This window comes from Equus asinus, chromosome 2, assembly GCF_041296235.1.
Source record: "Equus asinus isolate D_3611 breed Donkey chromosome 2, EquAss-T2T_v2, whole genome shotgun sequence".
Taxonomy (NCBI): domain Eukaryota; kingdom Metazoa; phylum Chordata; class Mammalia; order Perissodactyla; family Equidae; genus Equus; species Equus asinus.
Window position 1 is genome coordinate 164,908,172 of NC_091791.1, and position 16,289 is coordinate 164,924,460.

The 16,289-nt window shown below is 39.9% G+C and overlaps 1 protein-coding gene across 2 annotated transcripts; it reads left to right on the plus strand.

Annotated features, from left to right (window-relative positions):
* The first annotated feature begins 4,693 nt into the window (after positions 1–4,693).
* Positions 4,694–13,392, plus strand: RNASE6 (ribonuclease A family member 6). 2 transcript variants are annotated; one of them, XR_011501485.1, is made up of 4 exons: positions 4,694–4,843; positions 5,064–5,415; positions 5,797–11,696; positions 13,378–13,392. XR_011501485.1 is itself a non-coding variant. In XM_014844474.3 (2 exons), exon 2 carries the CDS (start codon positions 5,802–5,804, stop codon positions 6,264–6,266), a length of 465 nt encoding a protein of 154 aa, XP_014699960.3. In that variant the 5' UTR covers positions 5,184–5,415; positions 5,797–5,801; the 3' UTR covers positions 6,267–6,587. The 2 variants fall into 2 exon arrangements, 1 of the variants encoding a protein (XP_014699960.3); XM_014844474.3 differs by lacking the exons at positions 4,694–4,843; positions 13,378–13,392 and having other exon boundaries at positions 5,184–5,415; positions 5,797–6,587.
* Positions 13,393–16,289: the final 2,897 nt, after the last annotated feature.

A 16,289-nucleotide genomic window follows, 5' to 3' on the forward strand; every position in this document is an offset into this window, starting at 1 on the left:
TGTATGGTCCTATGGGTTTTGACAAATGCAAAATGTCATTGTAGGGGAGGAAAAAGTTTTCCTCGACCCTCTTAGGGTCCCTGAGTGGGTCTGAAAGTTAAACTGGCAAAGACAGATTAACAGGAGAAAAGCATATAAACTATTAAATTTTTACAAGTACATGGGAGCCTTCACAAGAGAATGAAGACTCAAATAAGTGACCAGAGCAGGAAGATTTTATACCTTTTAGACAAAGAAACAATCAATTTGTAAAGAATTGACAAGACAAAGGGGTTTGGTCTATGCATAGCAGATGGTGAAGAAGTAGCAAGGTTTGTTTATACGGTCTTCTTGGCCCTAGATTCCCTGACTCTGGTGATAAAGATGTTTCCCTTCCTCCTACGGGAAGGGTACCTTTCACATGGGAGATTTATCTCCCGCTTTCAGGGAAGAAGGGCAAGGGGGGGATATAAGAGTGACCTTCCTGTTTCTGCTGTTTTCTTAAACTCCTTCAGCTTAAGATGTTCAACATGCCAAGGTGCCATGTTTTGAGGTGGCTCATCCTGAACCCCATCATCATGTTTCCGCAATTACAGTATCATACAGGATAGTTTCGTGACTCTAAGAATCCCCCACGCTGTCCCTATTCACCCATCCCTCACACCATCTCCCAACCCTGGAAAGCACTCATCTTTCCATAGTTTTGCTTTCCCAGGAAGTGAAATTATAAATAGCCATAGAGTATGTAGCTTTTCAGGCTTGCTTCTTTCATTTAGCAATGTGCATTTAAGGTTCCTCTATGGTTTTTCGTAGCTTGATAGCTCTTTTTTTTTTTAACGTTGAATAACATTCCATCATCTGCATGCACCACAGTTTGGTTATCCATTCATTTATTGAAGGACATCTTGGTTGCCTCCAATTTTTAGGAATTATGCATAAAGCTGCTATAAATATTTGCATGCATACTTTTATGTGGACATAAGTTTCCAATTCATTTGTATAGATACCGAGGAGCTTGACTTCTGGATCTTATGGTAAGCACGTGTTTAGCTTTGTAAGAAACTGACAGGTTGTCTTCCAAAGTGGCTATACCATTTTGTACTCCCATCAGCAATGAATGAAAGTTCCTGTTGCTCCACATCCTCGTGAGCATTGGTGTTACTGAACCAGGTTCGTTTTTGCCCACCACACAGTATGCCAATCACCAAGACAACAAGTTTGCAGCAGAGAAAGTGTTTATTCGTGAGACAGCCAAGCAAAGAGATGGGAGAACAAGTCTCAAATCTGCCTCCCCGAAAAAGGGGGATTAGTGATTGTTAGAGGATAGAGAGGAGGAGTAGTTTGAAGTGTGGGAATAGACAATTGGAGGTAGGGAGAAGTGAGATAATTGATGATCTGTACAAGCATAGTCAAACTTCACTGCTTTTCATAGGATGTACGTTCACAAAATGGTGGTGTTAGCATGATAGGAAGGTGGAGTTTTCAGTCCCCTGATGTCAGATGATCACCATAGATCATTCACACAGGCCCGGCTGATGAGTCAGTGGTCTTAACTGGCCAGAACTGGACAAAGAGTTGACTCAGTTCCTGAAAAACTGAACCACCTGTTACCATGGTGACCCAAGCATCAGAGATCAATGGAGTGTGCATTAGTAATGCATTATCTAACTACTTTTGCAAACAGACAACTAACTGAGTATAGTTAAAGCAAGATGGCCTCCAGTTTTACTTGGAGTTGTCAATTTTTTGGACTTCAGTCATTCTAATAGGAGTGTAGTAAAGCTGCATTGTTGTTTTAATTTGCAGTCTCTAATGACATATCAAAGGGATTACCAGCCCACTAAAATGGTCTGAAAATTATTTTAAACTGAAACATCAGAACAGACAGCAGCCAGAGAAACAAATATTATCTGAACTTAAGCAGAACCCCCAAACTACAGCTACCACTGCCCTGAGGGATTTTCCTGTTTGAAAGAAGACTGACTTTTAGCACCAGGAAGTGTGAATTCAGCAGTTATAAACTCCCCTATGGGGAAACTTTCAGCCAGGAAGAAGACAGGGTACCCCTTCCATTAACATCAAAAAGCCCAGGAGAACCTTCCTTACTTTCCCATTGAAGCCCCTAAACACCCTCCCACCCTTTTATTAAGTTGGCGTTTAAACCTTTACCCTCTGACTATCAGCTGAAATACTAAGTAAATAAATCTTGTCCTTTCTCCTGTTAAGATGTGTTTTTAAAAAGTTAATTTGCAAGCCACCCCATCCTTCACTCTTCAAATCTAATATGGTAGAGAAAAAGTTTTTCTCCCAAAAATGTGACTTTGAGTATCTTTTTATATGCTTATTTGCCATCCGTTTGTCTTTGGTGAAGTGTTTATTTGGATCTTTTGCCCATTTTTTTTAACTGGGTTGTTTGATTTCTTATTGTTGAGTTTTAAGAGTTCTTTGTGTATTTTCCTAATAGTCCTTTATTAGATATATCTTTTGCAAATATTTTCTCCCAATCTGTGGCTTGACTTTTCATTCCCTTAACAGTTTCTGTTGCAGAGCAGAAGTTTTTAACTTAAACAAATAAATAAATAAAGTTCAACTTACACAGTTTTTCTTTCATGGATTGTGCTTTTGGTGTTATATCTAAAATGTCATCGTCAAACCCAAGATCACCTAGATTTTCTTCTATGTTATCCTCTAGAAGTTTAATAGTTTTGCATCAACATTTAGATCTGTGATTCAGTTTGAGTTAATTTTTGTGAAAGATGTAAAGTCTATGTCTAGATTCACTTTTTTACAAGTGGGTGTCCAGTTGTTCCAGCACAATTTGTTGAAAAAAAAATCTTTTCTGTATTGTATTGTTTTTGCTCCTTTGTCAAAGATCAGTTCACTATATTTGTATGGGGCTATTTCTGGACTTACTATTCTGTTCCATTGATCTATTTGTCTATTCTTTCAGCAATACCACATTGTCTTAATTACTGTAGCTTTATAGTAAGTCTTGAAGTTGGGTAGTGCCAGTCCTCTTTCTTTGTTCTTTTTCAGTATTGGGTTGGTTATTCTGGATTTTTTGCCTTTCTGTATAAACTTCAGAATCAATTTGTCCAAATCCACAAAATAACTTGCTGGATAATAGTTGGGATTGCATTGAATCTATAGATCAAGTTGGGAAGAACTGACATCTTAACAATACTGGTTCTTCCTATGCATTGTAGGGGAGAAGAAAGATTTCCTTGACCTTCTTTGGGCCGCTGGTTGAGGCTGAAAATTAAATTGACAAAGACTAACAGAAGAAAAGCATACAAATGTTTGCTAAACATTTGTAAACTAAATGTTTACATATACGTGGGAGGCTTCACAAGAGAATGAAGACCCAAAGAAGTGATCAGAGCAGGAAGTTTTAAACCTTTTAGATGAAGAATGAATAAATTTGTGAAAAATCGACAAGACAAAGGGGTTTGAGCCAGTGGTAGTCCAACTAGGGCCTAGTTAGGGAAGATAAGGATTAGTTTAACAAGGGTTGTTTGGAGATTCCTTTGGTGCCATCTCTGGGCTGATAAGCGTCTATCTCCAGGAAAAGGAGAAGTTATTTCCTGCCTTTAGGCAGAAAAGGGGAAGCTTTTTTTGCATCCACTATTTCTTAATTGCCTTCAGCTCAAAATAATTTTTATGTCAAAGAGCCATATTTTGGGGTGACATATTCTGGTTTCATTCAGCACGAACACAGAATATCTCTCCATTTATTGAGATCTTATTGATTTCTTTCATCAGAGTTTTATAGTTTTCCTCATAGTGATCTGGTGCATATGTTATTAGATTTATACCTAAGTATTTCATTTTTCTTTGGTGCTAATGCAATTGTTTGTGTTTTTAATTTCAAACTCCAAATGATCATTGCTGGTATATAAGAAAGCAAATGAATTTCATATATTAACCTTGTATGCTGCAATTTTGCTATAAACAGACATCTTTTTTATCCTGTAGATAATTAGAGCCATTAAAAGCACTGGGCAAGAGTGTTCCACTATTATATTGATGCTCAAGGAAGACTAATCTGGAAGTTATATATAGAATGAATTGGAAGGAAAACAGACTGGAGTCAGGCCATGCATGGAGGAGGCTTTCATGTGAGCCCTCCATGACAGAATGAGGTTTTGAATAAGGGTATTGCAGCACCAATGGAAAGGTAAGAACAGATTCAAGAGGCAAATGCATGGGTCTCTTCCCATACAGTTCCCTCTTTGGGATGTCCTTACCATCCTCTTCACCTAACTTCTAATTAATCCCCAAAACTCAGTTCAAGTATTATGCTTCCAATCATCTTTCTTCTCTACTACCTCCTCACAGTTTCCTGTAGTTTCCTCTGTCAATGGAAAATGACCAATAACCATTCTATAGATAAGAGAAATAAGGTGAATTTTACTTCAGCCAGAGTGAGGATTGTAACCCAGGAAGGCTCTTTCAGAAAGGAAGAAAGTGTTCTGGAGAAGCGTGGTTTTCAGTACAGTCTTAGATCTTTGTAGAAAAAACAACATACATTAAACACAGCCACGATACATTTTCAAAGTTTCAAAGAGGTAGTTAGTTGCAAACTAGCGGGTCAACATGACCCTGATGTTGCAAGAGGGACTAATCTGGTCGTTACCAATAGGCGTTACCAATAGGGTGTTAACAATAGGGTGTAGGAGGGAAAGTATATATTCTTATCTTAAGAGAGTGCATTCTTCACTTTAATGGTTAAAGCAGATGTACAATGTATGTTTGATAGGCCAAAAGTCGGGCTTTTTTGGTTCAGGTTGAATCAGTTTTGAACCCGAATAGTTATCCCGTATACCTCAATATGTGAGAATCTTTTGACACCTCCGACACAGCTGTAAGTGCTATTAATATTTATTAATATGTATGGTATTTATACATTTACCAGATGGTCTCTTTCATTAGATCATGAGCTCCTGAATCTGAGTAACGCAGTATCTGACTCAATAAATGTATGCATAAATGAGTGGTTCATTCAACTTTGTTGTTGGAGCTCACAACATTACCAAGTATATTGCAGCTGTTATATCAGATTTACATGGTATGTTTTCTTCTAGGGAACTGAAGTCATAGAACTTCAAAAAACTGAACCTTCAGATCAGAAAGGAAGTAACTCAGATCAGGAAGTGATCAGTTCCTCAAAACTGTGGGTTTTGAGTCACATTTTTTCTGTAAGTAGACTATTTCTTCCTGTGTATACAGCAATATTGATTCTATTTTAAAGAGCAAGCTAAGAGTCTCATCAACACTGTGCACAAGAAATTCATCCGTCAAGCCCTAGGTTTCTGTTTCCTCTGCTACACGCTGGCAGCTCTAGTATGCCTGGGAGAGAAGCAGCAGACAAAAGACTTTGAGCCTGGGACTACCTCCCTCTTCTGTTCTCAGCAGGAGCCTCAGCACAGAGACCTGGTAAGAGAAGAAGCCTCAGGGCTGGGGAGATTAGGGCAGTGAAGGTGGCTGGGAGGCCCAGGTCAAATAGGTGGAGGGTAAATATTTCAGGAGGGAAGAGGGAAGAGACAAAGTTTCTGACATGGCCATCAAAGGCATGAGTACAGGACATAGAGTAGAATGGGATCTGCTAATCAGAGGAAAGTTTTCCTTACTTCATACTCCTCCTCACTGGGCTTCAAGTTCTTCATAGAATGGTGAGACTCAGTGAGAAAGAAAATGGTTTAAAAAAAAAAGAGCGAAGAAACCTTAAGAAGAACAAGGAAAATCTAAATGGTTACAAATAATGATTTTGCGCTTATTGGTCCTATTACCACAATTATGTTCCTTCTTCCCACACAGAAAAGATGGTGCTAAGTCTCCTGGGACGCTGTCCCCTGTTCCTATTGCTGCTGGGACTATGGGTGCTGGTGCATCCACTTTGTGCTTGGCCTAAGTCTCTCACCCAGGCTCGCTGGTTTGAAATTCAGCATATACAGCCAATCCCTCTCCAATGCAACAAGGCAATGAATGGTGTCAATAATTATACCAAGCACTGTAAACCTGAAAACACCTTTCTACATGACTCCTTCCAGAACGTGGCTTCTGTCTGCAATTTGCGCAGCATCATCTGCAAGAATGGCCAGAAAAACTGCCACCAGAGTTCCAGGCCTGTTCGCATGACCCAGTGCAGTCTCACGTCAGGGACGTATCCTAACTGCCGCTACAGGGATGCTGCCCCATACAAGTTCTTCATTGTTGCCTGTGAACCCCCTCAGCAGGGTGACCCTCCATATCACTTGGTTCCTGTACACTTAGATAGTATTGTTTAAAGTTTCCACCATTTTCCCCTCACTTGGCACAGGTTCTCTTATAATCTCCTCTGCCTTTTTTTTCTTTTATTGATTTTCCTGGTTCCCATAGAAGAAAGAAGGAAGATATTGGGAAAATTAGATTGCCTAAGACACCAGACCAGAGTTGGGACAAAAAGAAATGGGATCTTTTCTGCTTTGGAGCTTTGTGTGTTTTGAAGGAAGGCAACAAGGAAGAGGGCAAAGAAAGATCCAGGACTCTGTATTTTTAACCTTGGAACTTCTGCCAAGCTTTGTAGCTCTCTGTTCACAGCAATAAAACTACTTTCTTCTGCATTCTAATGAGTGTGAGTATGACTGTGTTTGAGATCCCTTTCACATCGTTGTCAGCCTGGAGCAATCTAGGCCTACATTTGCCAGTATTCCAAAGAAAGCTATTTTAGCTCTGGCAACCTTTGAGATTATTTCGTTCCCTGGGGCCTCTGCTACTTCCCTTGCCCTTGTGTCTTTGGGACTTTGGAACAAGAAAGTCCTTAATCCCTTCAAACTCTGCTCATGGCTTTATATATTTCCCTTGAAACTATTGTCTATTGTCGGGGACTGGAATTAGCCACCCAAAGATATGTCTCTTTGGCATGAGGATTATTTGGGGCTCCTTACTTTTAAAAAACTGCAGACAGGAAAGAAGCTCTAAAAAGTAGAATTTATTTAGCCTTTGTTAAGAGACATTTACATTTGTAAAGGAAATCTCCATCTGTAAAGGTGTCTCCCTCTCTGTACCAGGAAGAAGGAGGGATGACCTTATCTCTAGAAACTCTTAATCAATGTGGAAGGCAAGCACTGTAGACTGCATAATAACCTGACTTATGTTTACTGTACTTTTCTGGTCATCTCCCATAACTGACTCCCTCCACCCCCAACATCCTTCTTTGTCTTTAGCTGAGGATAGTATTTAAGATGAGAACTTCTGCCATTTTTGCGAGTTGCTCTTTTTGCCTGAGCCTCTCCCATGTATACATGTTACAAAGCTTTGTTTAATTTTCTCCTGTTATTCTGTCTCATGTGAATTTAATTCATTTTCTGGCAAGAAGGACCCAGAGCAGGTAGAGGAAAGGTCTTCTTCCCCTGCACTATCTTTAGTTAGAGGCGACACTGGTACCTCATAGAGTGTTAATGGAACATTCACATCCAGATTCCAAGACTTGCAGCTGAGGCATCCTAGATATTTGCTGTTTGTTTCTACATTTAATCAGATAATGTTTTAAATATAAGTAGTAGTAGGAATAGTGATCCACAGTAGCCTGAGAGTTAATTCGTCCATTATCTATTGGAATGGATGAAAAGCATAGATTAAGAAAAAAAACCTCGAGAAACTACAAAAATTCTTGGCCTGCCTAAATAATGAAATAGCACAGAGACACTAGGGTTTGGGAACAGGTACTGAATCTATAGATTGAAGGACTAGGATTAAGAATTTGTCAGGGACTAAGAATTTCGTTCTTAGGGGCTGGTCCCGTGGCCAAGTGGATAGGTTTGTGTGCTCTGCTTTGGTGGCCTAGGGTTTCACCAGTTGGGATCCTGGGCACAGATATGGCACCGCTCATCAGGCCATGCTGAGGCAGCATCCCACGTAACACAACCAGAGGCACTCACAACTAGAATAGACAACTATGTACTGGGGGTATTTAGGGGGAAGAAGAGGAAAAAAAGGGAGATTGGCAACAGTTGTTAGCTCAGGTGCCAATCTTTAAAAAAAAAGAAAAGAAAAAGAATTTAGGTCCTAGATATAAGGAAGGAAAAATAATTTTACCTCTACATTCTAGGTTCTTGGCTGAGAACCTCTGTAACAAAAGGACAGATTAACAGGAGAAAAACAATTTTAATTACATACATACATACAGGAGCCCCACAAAGATATGAGACTCAAAAGGCAGCCACACAATTGAGGCTTCTTTACCACCCTGAGCTAAGGAAAGGGATAGGGGTTTGGGGTTTCAAAGTGGGGAAGACAATTCACAGGAAGATGAGAAGAGGAAATACAAAGTAAACAATGTTCGCCCCGCCCTGCAGATTAGTCTCTCAGATGAAAAACTGATCTCTGGTAATAGCTCTTTTTCCTGGTACAGGCCTCTTTTCTAATGTAAATTTCCCTTACAAAAGAGTGACTTCCATTCTGTTTTCAGAGCTTCTCCTGTGTCTACAGTTTCTCAAAATAATTACTAAGCCAAAGAGGCTTACTATGGGGTGGCATATTCTGCTACCCTTCACAGGTCACTTTCACAGATGGAGTGTCAGTTTCCTTGTCAACCTCTAGAGTTATTGAGTTAATGGTCCATCGTAAGTCAAAGTGCTTTGTAGAGTGATCAGTTTTTGAGTAGCAGCCAAAGACAACGCGCATTGGACATGCCACATATTGAAGTAGTTACAAGTGTGTCAGTTATCTGTGCCACAGGATGGTTCTTTCCAAACCAAACTATGCCTTTAATAGATGTATTAATTAGGCTCACCTCCCTTCATGCCACATATTTCTGTCATGTCTTAGGAACAAAGAACAGAATATGAAGTTTCAGGTTTTAGGAGCCTGGATTCCAGGCTTGATAGATATTCAAGAGGCCCTACCTTGGGAAGAGATAAGCAGACCAGGGCAACTTGGCTCCTGAGAAGGTAGGTACCCAGTAGGGGAAACTCTATGTTGGGATTTGACTCCTCCAACTTAGAGCAGCTTTCAAAAGTATTCACCTTTAAGCTGTGTTGCATTTATGTTTTATAGTTTCAGAGTGTTTAAGTAAAGTCTAAGGAGAGTTGACAGAAGGATCTGTACTCATGTTTGATGTGAACAAGTGTGGGAAAGTAGCAGCATTCTCAGGGAAAAGGGCCTTCAGATGGCATTCTTACTGAGCAGGGCCTCACAGCCTGACATGCATAGAAGCCAGTACTATGGCACTGGCTTTTGAGAAAAGAAAGAGCTTTATTGCAAGGAGACAGGAGACAGGGCTCAAATCTGTCTCCCTGACCCAGGGTTTGGGGTAAAATTTAAGGGATTAGGGAGGCCAAGCTGGTATGCAGAAGTATTGGCAGGACAGACTTCATTGGAAGGACTTTAAACAAGGCCATTTATGGTAAGGTATGAAAATGAGCTTTAACACTGGATCTTCCTGGACAACGGACCCCTTGCTTTTGAAAAGATCCCAGCTTTTGAGTTCCAGTCATGTCCTAAACCTTTGGTTCCATGGAGAGGAAGAAACTTTGGTTCAGAGTGTTATTTCATGTCCAAATTTCCTCCTCTGTGCATGCTTCAGCTATATGACTTACAGTTTTGGCTTGTCACTCCTGTAAGATAACTTTGACATTCTGTTCTTGATGTGATAAGGCCAGTTTGAACCAGTCCTATGGTTATGGTCCTGAGCTGACCTGAGTGGTAAATAGATTTATGTATCATATAAGTAAAACCTGGAAATTTCCAGAAATTCCTGGAGAAATTAACCCAGTAAAAGATTGAACTTTCTTTCATCAAACAACTCAATTACTCATACTATTGTTATTTATTGATTAAAAGGAACTAGTGGATTGAAGAAATCTGTGCTACAAAAATTTTTGAATTGTCAGAAACATTAGAAAATATAAAATAGTACTTTAAAATAATGAAATTCATTGTGAGGTGTACATTGTATTTCATTTTTTTCTGTGACCTAAATATACCACAAATATTTTGCAACAAAAGGTTAAAAACAAAAACACAAGTGTCGTTTTCTAGAGACTTGCAGCAATATCTAACCTTCTTCCTCCCCCCCTCCACCTTCCCCTCTCCCTCAACACGGTAGTCACTTTTTGTTGCTGAAGAACGAGGGAGCAAAAGGGTAACTTTGGGATGATATTTTTACCAAATTCGTAGGTGTTAGTTCTAAATAAACGGACTAGGCTGTGATGTAGACTCTCTCAGATTTCTTTTCTTTTCAACATGCAGTTATGTATTGTGGGAGAGTAAAGATAACTGACTAAATCAGGAGTTCACTTAGCTATATTCCTAAATCAGCTTAAATGACCTGACAAACATTATAGAATGATTCAAAAGTAGGCAAAGCTTAGAAATCAATTCAGTAAATGTTCCAGCAGCTCTCAACTCTGGTTTCATATTAAATTCATCTGGCAGTTTTCAGAAAAATATCAGTGACTGGATCCCTGTGAGATAATAGAAAATATATATTGGTCTCTGCTCCCTGTTGCTGGCACAGAGCTCCTGAAAGCCTTGTAATTTACCAAGTGATAGGAGCACTAGGAGCATCTTTCGTTCTAAGGAGACAACTCTAGATGGGCTCCTGGATGGGGACTGGTCACCAGAAAGACCAAGCCATGATTAGAAGCTTAGAATTTTCAGTCCCACACCCCGATTCTCCAGAGAGGGGAGAGGGGATGCAAATGGAGTTAATAATTGATCCTGCCTATGTGAGGAAGCCCCATAAAATCCCAATAGCAGGGGATTTGGAAAGCTTCCAGGCTGGTGAACACATCTACACTAGGAGAGTGACGCTCCCCAGCTCCACAGGGACAGTAGCTTCTGCACTTAAGACCCTCCCAGAGATACCCTGGGTATCTCTTCATCTGGCTATTCATCTGTATCCTTTATCATATCCTTTAATAAACTGGTAAATGTAAGTGTTTCCCTGAGTTTTATGAGTTGCTCTAGCAAATTAATCAAACTAGAGGAGGGGGTTGTGGGAATCTCAGATACATAGTTAATTGATCAGAACTGCAGGTGACAACTTGGACTTGCATTGGCCTCTGGAGTCAGGTGAAAGCAGTCTTGTGGGACCAAGACCTTAACCTGTGGGATCTGATGCTATCTCCAGGTAGGTAATATCTACCTGGATATTAGAGCTGAGTTAAATTGTAGGACACCCAGCTAGTGTTACAGAGAGTTGCTTGATGGAGGAAAACCCCCACACGTCTGAGGTCAGAAGTATTGTGAGTATGGTAGTAGTGTGAGAGGAAAGGAGAAACACACAAGTGAGACTCAATCCCATTGAATGAATTTTATGAGCATTTAACAAACAATTAAATGAATTTCTAGGAGTGAGTCCTGGGCATTACGGGATGTTTTTCAAAGATCCTCATGTGAATGTAATGGGCAGACTGCACTGGGAAGCGCTGGAGATCTAGGAGCAGGCAAAGCTATGCCCTGCGGAGTGTCTGGCCTGCAGCCTGTTTTGGACTGTCTGGAGCAATATCGGTTTACATTTTCAACAGGAAGAAGAAGGAGAAACAGGAGGAGCAGAAGAAGGAGAAGAAGCAGAAGCAGAAGCAGCAGATGGAGGAGGAGGAGAAGAAGGAGAAAGAGAAGGAGAGGAAGGGGAACGGGAAAGAGAAGGAGAAGGAGAAGGAGAGAAAAGAAGAGGCGGGGAAGGAAGAGGAGGAGGAAGGAGAAGAGACCGAGACCATGTGTGGCCCACAAAGGTGAGATATTTCCAGAAAAGGTGTGCTGACTTCTGGTCTACCAGACTGCTCAATGGAACTCGTCCTCTGGCTGTGGCTGAGGCAGGGGCTTGGAATTCAGCAGGAGGGAAGATACCCCGCAGGCTGAGAGTTTTTAGCTGGAGCCTCAGGAAAGTAATGGAATCAGGACAGGAAAAATATTTGGCCTTTCTCTGTCTCTCGTTAATCTTCTTCTCTGTGCATTATTTCAGTCCTTCTGCAACATACTCGTGTTCCTCTGCTTTTCTGTTTCACACAGTAAGTAGACGTTCATCTCACTTTCTATTTTTCTCTTAAATACAGTTTATTGGTGAAGGGTATCTGATTGACCTACCTGGATCAGTCAATCATACACTTGGACAGAGTCCAATTGCACAAAATAGATCTCAAGAGGCTTTTTTTTTTTTTTTGTAAACCACGCAGAATATAGGATTAGAGACAGAACTGCAAGTGGAGTCTGCCCTGGCAGACAACTTAGGGACCCCCTCACACTATGGAACATTTTTTAAGCTTTCAACATTTTTTGTCTTCCTGCAGTGGCTTAAGTAGGCCAGGGCCAGCAGTGCCTGGACTGAGACCTACATGGGCTGGCATCCTGTTTCTCCTCTTTGACACTTTCTCTGACCCTCTACCCTCCCTCCCAGCACGGGAAGTCCTGAGGACCTTCAGGATCCATGTCTATATTGGCATCTCTGGGCCACTTTCCACATCTGGTTCCGGGAGAGTTAGCCCTGGGTTAGAGATGTCGGTGTTCAGAGAAAATGAGTTGAATAGACAATTCAACACAAGTCCCATACCCACTCAGTGTGGAAACAGAATTTGAGTATCAGTCCAATGACTGTACTTTTAAAGAACAAAAGGAAATTTATATTGACTAGAGATGTGGAGCCAGTAAAAACATTATGCCACTCTACAGTTTTACTTACTGTCTTAGGTCGATACTTTAATTAGTTCCAGTAGGGAAAAAAAGTATATAATCTAGAGCTGTTTCTATTGTCTAATTTAATACTGTGAATATTTTGCCTTCAAGTCACCTTTTTAATTTGTAAAGTTATTTTTGAAAATACCATACTATCTAGGCCGTGCTAATAAAAATAGAGAAACTGTTGTGTGTCAAAGTTTTCCTTTGAGAAAAGCCTGTAAACAAAAGCCCCGGTGTGGGAGTGACATAAGCAGGGCCAAACAGCCTCTCAGGACAGGAGAAGCAGAAGCTCATGAGGACGGGAATTCTTCTGGAGCTCTTCACGCTTCCTGATGGATTTTATAGAAGCTTCCTCTGGCCCTCTCTCACGCGCTCATTTCATTTTTAATGTGATTAATTACTTTTGAAAAATTAAACGACGTAGATAAATACAAACCAGTATACATCACTCAAAATAAATAAGTATTGTTTATCATATGCTTAAAATTTTTAAAGTAAATAAAATATAAAAACATTGGAGTCCATTTTCTTCCTCTCTCCATTCTCATGCCTCTTAACTCTTCTCAGATGAAATCATAAATTTGGAGTGTGTCTAGTCCTATCTTTACATTTTTACTTCATATATAATATATTTACAAACAAAATATAGTGTTTCTGTGTGCAATTTTAAAATACCTTTATATAAATACTATCATATGGTACAAATCATTCTGAAACTTGCTTTTTTGGTTCACTCAACAGGGCTTTTAGACTCATCAGTATTAAAATACATATTTCCTATTTCCTTCTGTCCATGGATATTTGGAATGTTTTCAAATTTTCACTCTTACAAGCAGTGTTGCCATAAATATATTTGTCCATTTCTCTGTGTGCACATGTGGAAAATTTTTACCAAAGTATATGTGGATGTGGAATTGCCAAGTTGTGTATATTTTCAGTTTTATCAAATATTGCCATATTTTCTTCAAACTGATTTTAGCAGACCGTATTTTCCAAAGATGTTACACCAACATATCCCAGTTTGTATGCTCTTCTTATAGTGTGGTGTTGACTCTTCTCTACCAAAGGCAGGGTCTACGTTCCCTTTCCTTGAGTATGGGGATGTCGTAGGAACTCACTTCTAATGAACAGAGTGGAGTGAAAGTGACACTGCATGACTTCCAAGGCTAGGTCATAAAAGGTGATACAGTTTCTACCTGGCTCTCCCTCTCTGTCTTGCGACACCCACTCTTGGACTCAATCATCATGCTGTGAGGAAGCCCGTGCCATCTGGAGAGACCTTGTATAAATATCCCAGCCAACAGGCCCAGCTGAGGTCTCAGCCAGTATCGACCACTCAACATGTGGGTAAATGAGCCTTCAGATGATTCCAGCTCTCAACCTCTGAGTCTTCAACTGCAGCCTCAAACATTGGAACAGAGACGAGTTGCCCCCACTGGGCCCTATCTGAACTCCTGGGGAGAGTAATAAATTATTGTTTTATGCCACCAAGTTTTGGGTAATTTGTTACACAGGTATAGTCACTGCAGCATTGATTTTACAATTTTACATTCTCAGCAGAAACTGTGGTATGTGAGTTTTTGTTTCTCTATGTCCTGTCTCTGGCAAACCATGACAGCGTCATGCTCCTACATTTTTGCCAATCTGATGGGTATGAAACAGCACACTATTATTGTTGAGTAGGCAAAAAGACAGATGTTTCCATTCTTAGATGCTCAGTTCCTAGCATAATGCCTGGCACTAGTGGGTTTTAATAAATATTTGTTGAATGTAGGAATTAATAAATGCCTACTGTTTGCAAACTCTAAGTGGTTTACATAATTTGTTTCATTTAATCTGCATACCAACTTCAATATGCATACTTATCTTTATTTTATAAATATTAAATAGTTTCCAAGAGATGAAGTGATTTAACTGAGGTCACTTTTGTAAGTTGCACTTAAATTGGCAGAACCTGAATTAGAGGCAAAGCCCCTGTGCCTTCCCTCTTACATTAATGCCCAGAGGAGCTTGCAAATCACATAACAATAGGAATTTTTTTAAATTTTATTTTATTCTACTTCCTACTTCATTTTTACAGTCCTTCACCAAATATTTTCCCTTTATGGATCAGTCAGACTGCCATTACACATTTCACATTAAAATTGGTCTGGAACTAATTGATAGCCCCTTTAAGAAACAAGCTAATTACGTATCAGAAGATTCTAGGTTTGTCTCTTGGCTGGCTGGAGGCGTACTTTTTGGGGCCAGCCCGGTGGCGCAGTGGTTAAGTGCGCACGTTCCGTTTTGGCTGCCTGGGGTTCGCCGGCCCGGATCCCGGGTCATGGCACCACTTGGCACACCATGCTGTGGTTGGCATCCCACATATATAGTAGAGCAAGATGGGCATGGATGTTAGCTCAGGGCGAGTCTTCCTCGGTGAAAAGAGGAGGATTGGCAACAGTTAGCTCAGGGATAATCTTCCTCAAAAAAAGAAAAAAAGAAACAAGCTGTTATAAGATACCTGGTTCCTATCATTTGAATGGTGGAATGGCTCAAAGCAGGCCAGTGTTTTTAAGACAGCTGCAAGTTTCATTTAATCATTTAATTCATTTAATCACTTATTCATCAGTCACTTATTTACTCAAAAACATGCCAAGTGATGATGATGTGTCAGGCTGCATTGGGTACTACTGATATAGTGATAGACATGTCATGGTCTGTGCTTTCATGGAATTTAGGGTCTAGTGGGGGAAATAGATATTAACCAAATAATCACCCAATTTGATGTATAACTACAAACTAAATCAATGCTAGGAAGAAAGAGTATACAGAATGATGAGACCGTTAACAAGAAGTTTGAGTCGCTGTAAGGGGTCAGGGATGACTTTCCTGAGGAAATGATGTGGCTTGATTTGAGACATGAAGAACCAACACTGTTGCTGGGCAGTTGTCATCATCAGTTTATAGATGAAGAAGCTGAGATTCAGAAAGAAACTTGCTTAAATTACAAAACTAGTAAAGGGGAGACCCGTGATTTGAAACCAGATCAGGTTGAATTAAAAATTCAAACTTTTTCCACATTTATAACAAAAAAACCCAAAGAAGGGAAATTTCTCACACCAATCTCATAAGCAAAATATTGAGCAATATAACAGCCTATGGCCCCAGTTTTTACCACAAAAGCAGAAATTTCTCTTACTTTCCTCTTCTTGTGGTCATGTTTTATAGTACCCTCCTAACAACAGTTAACTAACAACAGTTGATAAACTAACGCTAGGCAAGATTTCATTGCAGGCTGTTACTCAGTGTCTGGAATTCCACCAATGCTACTATTTCAATCAAAGGAGCCCACCATGTGGAAGTCCTAAGTGTTCACTACGAAGGACAGAGTAAGGCAGGGAAGTGTTTTGGTTGTTTTACTTATTATTATTATTATCAAAAAAATCCATACTTGATTCAGATTTTCTTAGGTTTACTAATGTCTTTTTTCTGTTCCAGGGTTCCATCAGGATACAACTTTACATTTAGTTGTCATATCTCCTTACACTCCTCTTGACTATGACAGTTTCTCAAACCATCCTTGTTTTTGATAACCATGACAGTTTTGTAGAGAACTGGTCAGGTATTTTGTAAAAGGTGATTATCGTATTTTTAAACCAATTTCTCTTTAA

What these genes read in the sequence shown, in the direction of transcription:
- RNASE6 (XM_014844474.3), top strand. Translation starts at nt 5,802, where the DNA reads ATGGTGCTAAGTCTCCTGGGACGCTGTCCCCTGTTCCTATTGCTGCTG.